The sequence below is a fragment of the Mizuhopecten yessoensis genome, unplaced genomic scaffold (genome assembly GCF_002113885.1).
Source record: "Mizuhopecten yessoensis strain PY_sf001 unplaced genomic scaffold, ASM211388v2 scaffold1391, whole genome shotgun sequence".
Classification (NCBI taxonomy): Eukaryota; Metazoa; Mollusca; class Bivalvia; order Pectinida; family Pectinidae; genus Mizuhopecten; species Mizuhopecten yessoensis.
In genome coordinates this window covers 86449-94479 of record NW_018404023.1, presented here as the reverse complement: position 1 = coordinate 94479, position 8031 = coordinate 86449, and the positions used below count along the sequence as shown (strand labels likewise).

Here is an 8031-nt window from a genome sequence, read left to right as displayed (position 1 = left end):
AGGTATGTCGTCTAAAAGTACAGGTGTGTTGTCTAAAAGTACATGATTGTTGTCTAAAAGTACATGTTTGTTGTCTAAAAGTACATGTATGTTGTCTAAAAGTACAGGTGTGTTGTCTAAACGTAAAGGTGTGCTGTCTACAAGTAAAAGTGTAATGTATAAAAGTACAGTAGTGTTGTTTAAAAGTTCAGGTATGTCGTCTAAAAGTACAGGGGTGGTGTCTAAAAGTACATGATTGTTGTCTAAAAGTACATGTTTGTTGTCTAAAAGTACGTGTATGTTGTCTAAAAGTACATGTATGTTGTCCAAAAGTACATTTTTGTTGTCTAAAAGTACATGTTTGTTGTCTAAAAGTACAGGTGTGTTGTCTAAAAGTACAGGTGTGTTGTCTGAAAGTACAGGTGTGTTGTCTAAAAGTACATGTATGTTGTCTAAAAGTACAGGTATGTTGTCTAAAAGTACAAGTGTGCTGTCTAAAAGTACAGGTGTGTTGTCTAAAAGTACAGGTATGTTGTCTAAAAGTAAAAGTGTTATGTCTAAAAGTACATGTATGTTGTCTAAAGGTACTGGTGTGTTGTCTAACAATGCAGGTGTGTTGTCTTAAAGTAAAGGTGCTTTGTCTAAGAGTAAAGGTTTAATGTCTGAAAGCGAGGTATGTTGTCTGAAAGTACCAGTGTTTTGTCTACTGCTTTGAACGGAGGACTAAATATATGTTATGTTACACTAGCGGAGATATACATCTCAACGATTTACAGTATATTGACAATTATATAGAACAAAAAGATTTTACAAGGAAATTAGCATATGACTTGGTTTCTCAGACAATTGTAACAATGAATTTGTGCACGATATAGCTGTGGCTTTCCTGACACTTTGAATAAAAATCAAAATACACTTGATGTTTTTTGTAATTTGCGGATCTTTTCCTCTAAAAATACGTTTTTAATAACAAAATAAATCATGTTGTAATAAAAAAAAAAAAATTCTCAACAAAATTTTAAACTGAAAATACTTAAACATAAGATTTATGCAAGACTTAACAATAACATTTTAAAAGGTCATTCATTTTCAAAAATAAACGCGTTCATTGAAATTGTTTTTCTATGTACATGTATCGTCAATTAAACATAATTTAAGTTTATTAAACAGCATTTCAAGACTCGTTGACAATTTTAATAATCATTTTAAACGGAATGGCACGGGCTACATAGACTGGTAAAACATTATGTCATAACAAATACCACTTGTTTAATATTTGTATCGAAATTACCACTTTGTTTGGAAGATTCATGAAATGGACATGCAACATCTTATTGCAATTGTTGTTTAAGGATACCCGTACCACTGCCAAAAACTGTTACTATGTACTATGGAAAACTGTGGATTCCAGTATTATTATAGCTTTCATAAATCATTTCTGAAATGAATACCATACCTTGTGGGAATTTTGATGAGAAATAATAAAGATGAAATAAACAAAATATATTGAACAATAATGTTCTGAGTGTAAATTGTAAAGTGACCAGATCGGGATTCGAACTCCGGACTTCAGATTTTTTACTATTGCTCTAACCGATTGAGCTACCTGGTGAACAGGAAGTATCCTGGTCAAACTGTGCTTCAGTTATAGCCAAGCGGAACTTAAGGGGAGGCTACTGTTATAGGAAAAAACACAGTGCAGTGAGACAAGGATCCTTAGACTAAATATAAATACAGTGTATAGGTTGTCTATAAACGATATTATTGGTTTCAGTCCAAAGACTGACGGAGGAAGAGTGAAGAGAGCATTGGTGAAGAAGAAGAGCAACCATTGGCCCGGCGGAAGGATACCCTATACGATTCGGACCAGGGATTTCAGTATGTAAAAAACTAAATGTATAAATAGAATATTCTGTATACCGTGATATTTTCGCTGCAGGTTAATTTTTGCCTCTTTCGCCCTTTGTATAGAGGACAAATTTATCATTGATGCAATAAAATTAAACATCATAATAAACATAGGGGTTTAATGTGAAGGGCGAAAATAACACTGGACGAAAATAACACTGGGCGAAAATAACACTGGGCAAAAAGGCATGTCATGGGCGAAGGGCGAAAGTTTGAATGGCGACAATTTTCCAGTGTATAGTATCGTGCCATATCTCAAGCCTCGATGAACTCCATCACAACTAAATAAAGAGGACTTTAAGGCTTTATATTACAGAACTATTATTACACATCCTTTATTTCGCAATATGTGATAAAAATGATATTAAACTCTTTTTCATTGCGTATGGAATGTATGTAACAAGTCGCTAAGTTTCCATTGTGGATCACAAGAAGCTAGCTTAAATGGGAAAAAAGTAAAAAAGGTTTCGTTATTCTAATATGATAAAGAAAACAATTTAAGATCTTATGATCAACATACAAACAAGCAAACAAGCAACGCAGTGGGGTTTTAGCAAAGTCCCAGAAGAACTGCTCATTATAAAGCTTACAGGTAATAGAATATTGATTAGGATCGTTTATCCATATTTATATCTTTATTGTCAATTTCTAATTTCGACAATGTGTGTTTGTCAGTGTGTTTTATTTTCCTATTCTATCCAACATAGGTAGTACAGAGAGGCGAGATATACACCTAGCCCTCAGAGAGTGGGAGTCGTACACGTGCGTCAGGTTTGTTCCGGCCACGCCCTCAGATCAATACAAACTGCAACTCAAGGACTCTGATGGGTAAGTCGCTGTCACAATACCACTTTGAAACTAAGGAAATTTGGTAATTTAAACTCCATGATGACTATCCTTCTGGGTGTTGTAAAACCTCTTTAGTTAGAGCTCTCTTTGCGATTTGCAAATGAGCCCTCATGTCAACGCAATGAGTATTTTTCTACAAGGACGGAACAGATGAGTAATGCAGTGTAGTTCAATTTAAGCACCTGTGTGTGTGTTAAGTTCATCTATCGTCATTGTTTTCATACTCTAAAGCATCGATCGAATTATTTTCTTTTCATACCAAAATAAAGAAATAAATTACAAAAACACACAATCACCGGACCAACCTGTTGCTTTTCAAAATAACTGCACGCAAGATACGAATAGCTACTATTACTATTTCCATACCTGCAATTGTTGTAAAGATATAATTCAAATGTTCAGTTTTATTGCTTACAAAACAGTTGTTGCAGCATAATATAGTATTGAATTTAACATGTTTTCCATCTTTCCATAGCTGTCATTCCTATGTTGGCAAGAAGCGCAAGAACCAAATGGTTGGCCTGGCAAAACCTTGCAGGAAGGTACGTATGTCTGTCTAATGAAGGGACGATGTATCTACCATGCAGTGTATGAATCTATTTTGCCGGCATCAGGGTAACATCTCAACATGTTTACAACTCAGACAATGTCTTGCAATAACGGCGTCCACATGGATACACAATCACTGATATGGTCTTGAATAGTTATCAAATGCAATATACATCCATTTTGTTAAATCTCTGTGTTTTTGTTGTTTTGTAATGTGATGTTGAGTAATTTAATTGTCGATACGCATGATCAACTACACAGATAAGTAAACAAATGATTAAAAATGTTTCGTACTGCATTACAAAAAATCGTCGTTGGAGTCCATTTCCAAATAATTAAATATGTTTTAATTTTATTTGTATAGCCTTTATTTTTGTCTGCAAGCAAATAATTGTTCACTCTGAATTATACGATGAAATTATTTCTCCACGATTTGTTTTCATTTCCAGAGGAGTATTATCCTTCACGAGATTGGCCACGCTATCGGGATGTTCCACGAGCAAGCTCGACCTGACAGGAACATGTATATCGACATCCTTTATAACCATATTCTCCCGCCAGTCAGATTCAACTTTCAGTCAATAGACGCCGACCAGACTACGAACTACAGCATCCCATACGACTACCTAAGCATCATGCATTATGGAGAAACAGTAAGTGTTTCACTGATGTTTTGATGTCTTTTATTGGCCTAAAGAAAGATCTCTTCTGTGGTGATGGGCCGTTAATAATGTGTTCGTATTAGACGGTATTGTAGACTCCCTTGACAAAAATATAGAAGTTCAATGATATCCTGTGCGGGCAATAAATCCAGGCCGTTTATCGGATAGAATTTTCAAGTTCTTGTGTAAATTCAAAAGAAGAAAACTGCTAGCATAATTGAGACGAATACAATACCCAGCTTTCCGTTCTTCCCGATATACTTTTTTTTCTCTATTAATTCAACAATGTTGTCAATATAACATAAGATCATTCTAAAGTTAATTATTACTGCTAGCTGTACATTTCATATTTGTTTTGACGGTTATTTCATGAATTTGTGTTCCAGGCATTTTCCTTTAACAGAACAGCAATTACAATGCATGCCAAAGATCCTAATTTTCAGAAAAAGATGGGCAAGGCGACACGTATCAGCTTTCGTGACGTGATGTCTGTCAACGCCATGTATAGCTGTTCAGGTATGGTGTTTCATCCAGTGGCTACATTCTTCGTTTACCCGTCATTAATATCATACCAAATTTGTAAAGTTTCGACAAATTGGTTTATTCCTTGATATTCCGTCTTTGCGTATTGCAGAGTTATCTTCTCTTGGGAGCAGGGATTGATTGTTACGTCATTGGTTTGTGACGTAACAATCAATACCTGCTCCCAAGAGCAGATAACTCTGCAATACGCAAAGACGGAATATGAAAAGCACACATCACTGAAATATGGAATGCTAATTTTTTAAACAAGAACTGTCCATTGAAATTAATTTTACTTTTTATTTTGTTTTTAAATGGAATATTCAAGGAGATATGACATCCGTTATTTTCTGTACTGTTTTGAACCAATAATGTTTAAATGATACGTTTTAAAAGAAAATATCGACCTTTTATGACAGAAGATAAATGCCCTTGATTAAAGATTCGTTTTTAAAGGACGGATGTGCATTTAAGTGTATTTCCAGTTAAACGCATCGACGTGTAAACAAAATCGTAGGTTGGACCCATTATCGACGAAACTTGTGCATAATGGGAACAAATGAAAGATTAACAGATAGAACATTGAAAAGTACAAAGAAAAAAAGACACTAATCTACATTACTCACAGTATATTATGATAAACAATTATTAATATGAGTAACTATCAGCATCTACTGAAAACATTCAATAGTCGTTTTATGGTTTACGCAGGTCACTGTATATCGCCACCAAGCTGTCCATTCAAAGAAGCCTTTGTCGGAAAAGACTGCCGTTGTTGGTGTCCAACTGATCAAGACGACAGGGAACCCGCAAAACAGTGTCCAGAGGTATCTTCAATTGCTCCACCTAGGTCGCATACGACCCACACCAACCAACCTCGAACAAGGCCGGGTCAGACACAACAGGATAAAAACAGCGTTCTTCTTCGTATTGCGTTCAACCCAGATAGACGACAATCACCTAGCGAAGCAGCAAATGCTGTCTTGAGACCAGTCGGTGAAGTTCATAACTTCATTCGGAACCCTTCGGTTCACGGGGATCGTATGGTGCCTACATCCGGCAGTGAAGTGCCTGAAACGTTAGCCGCAACTTTGTCAAATCTTCCAGACTCCATCACACTAGGATCGCTTAAGGGTCAAGGGGAACGCCCGTCACGAAGTAGAAGTATAAATAACCAATTTAGGAATCGAATTTCGGAAAGGAGGTCTAATTTTCGTCGTAGACAACCAGTTCGTTCGCTACGTCCTTCTACACCAACATCAGCTGATCGTCTAGAGCGGCAGCTTTTGCAAGAACTAAATGAACTTAACGGAATCCATACAGAATCTTTGAGTCAACCAACGCAGTCTACTCCATTACTGTCTGGATTAATGACATCCAGACAGTCAAACGGTGACATCAACACACTCGTAAACAATGCCATGGGGTTAATATCGGGTAACCGACGGGACCAAACGACCCCAAACACAAATGGTGCAGTGGTTTCGTCCCAGACACCAGGGGGCGGGGGCACCACAGCGGATCTAAGGCAGCTTCTACGGAAGCTCAATCGCCTGAACAGTCAGAACCAAATGTCCCCCCATGTAGCTAATGTTCGACACACACATGTTAATTCCAGATCAAGAAGCGCCGATATTCTAAGTCAACGGCGTGGTCAGCATTTATTACGAGAACTGTCTGACTTCTTCGCCCCCAGAAATGGTCGGCAGCAAACCCAACAACTTTCAGCGGACCAAATATCATTTTTGTTGGCAAAGTTCCCTTCCTCTCCGAGCCCAGACGTTACTCACACACACCAGGTCGTGGTACAGCCTTCTAATGGACACCACCACCAGCACCACCACCATCATCATCACCACCATCGCGACCACAATAATCAATATCGTCAACAAGATGGCGTACTCTCACCAATTCTTGACAACACACGTTTCCATAGTAACCATTGACAAAACAGAAAATTCCGACGGCAATCTTTCTCAGAGTAACTACTGACATGGCATGTCAAGTTGTATCACCACAGTAACTTTTAATTGAATCTGTATCATTTCCACAATGACAGCAAAGCCTATAATCACGTCTTTGTAATAACCCCTTACTGCGTCTGTCACCATATCTCCGCCATATATCCTGACCGAGTCTGTCGTTAGGGTGGAACGATCTGGATGCATGACCGAGAGCATCGGATAAGCAAACTTCAGGAATATCTGTTCGAAGTGTAGTTTAATCCAAAAGTGGACATAATGGTATGAAATTATCGGTCTGTGCAAGCTCTTTAAGACAAAGGTTGAACGTTCACGAAACAAATATTAATGCATATATTTCATTGAGTAAGACGCGCGTCATTGTATTTCGTGTATCATTGGAATCATACAGTCTAGTAGACAAAAAGAGGTCGTGCAAAATACAAGATGAAGGCGATTCCGTCACAATGAAAATGTACAAGAGAGTTGAGGTCATAGCCATCGGGACGATGACGAGAACCAATGTATGTGTCTAGTGCTTAGTACATGTTTAGAAAGTGCCAACACTCACAATGTAAACAAATGCTGAGTAACTGGATAGGAAAGCACGCATACTGGTGACTAGATCCATCCGGTGCATGTTATTGTACGCACATATGATATAGTGCAACTCTTGTGTTGATTGTATACTTCAGGGGCCTTCAGTATACTTTAAAAGTCTGACTCATTAACAGGGGCTGCCTGCCGCTCCCTGATTTTTGATAACAATTATATTGTGTGCATTGTATGCGAGTTTAGTTTTAACGCATTGTGTGTGTGTTGAGTTTTAACGCATTGTGTGTGTGTTGAGTTTTAACGAATTGTGTGTGTGTTGAGTTTTAATGAATTGTGTGTGTGTTGAGTTTTAACGCATTGTGTGTGTGTTGAGTTTTAACGCATTGTGTGTGTGTTGAGTTTTAATGAACTGTGTGTGTGTTGCGTTTTAACGCATTATGTGCTTGTTTAGATTTAATGCATTGTTATATGTCTTCATGTCATGAGCATTGAATAACAGCAAAAAGTCACTCGCCAAAATGTTCGTGGCAAGTATGCGGTTTTCAGTGACACAAAATCCAGTCCTATTTCTAAATAATAGGGACTAGTTTATATTCACGTTTTAATTCAACAATCATTATCATATGAATGTATGTAAACTGTAAATATTGTCAGTGAAACATGTTCTGTATATAAATAAAATATTGTTTATTAGTAGTATATATTGTATATAAATGTAGCGTTTTAATATTAATAAGTCGTTGTTATTGTTTAAAATATGTTGTTATACACAGTATCTGAATGTTATCAGTAAATAGAAAATACATCACAGATTTTCTGTCCACAATGAAAAAGTTAATAAAGAAGACCTTTGATGTCAAAAGCCTTGTTTACTCGGCTCTTACTTTACATGAATCTGTTTAGCAAGCCTCATTTCTCTATTGACACATTAAATAATTACTGATGACGATGATTATGATAACAAGATATGCATATCCCAGGACTCAAAATGANTAGGTTTTAAAATTTGGATATGACTTTTTCGATATTTACATTTTGACAATTTT

At 36.8% G+C, this 8031-nt stretch overlaps 1 protein-coding gene across 3 annotated transcripts in view; it reads left to right on the top strand.

Moving 5' to 3' along the window:
- LOC110461190 overlaps window positions 1-7312 on the top strand; it is a 21978-nt gene extending 14666 nt beyond the window's left edge. For all 3 annotated transcript variants that reach the window (XM_021514569.1, XM_021514576.1, XM_021514560.1), the window contains 6 exons: window positions 1754-1857; window positions 2595-2715; window positions 3212-3278; window positions 3735-3938; window positions 4334-4463; window positions 5181-7312. In XM_021514569.1, the coding sequence (XP_021370244.1) occupies window positions 1754-1857; window positions 2595-2715; window positions 3212-3278; window positions 3735-3938; window positions 4334-4463; window positions 5181-6415 (1861 nt within the window). In that variant the 3' untranslated portion in view covers window positions 6416-7312. The remainder of the gene's footprint in view (window positions 1-1753; window positions 1858-2594; window positions 2716-3211; window positions 3279-3734; window positions 3939-4333; window positions 4464-5180) is intronic.
- The last annotated feature ends 719 nt before the right edge of the window (window positions 7313-8031 follow it).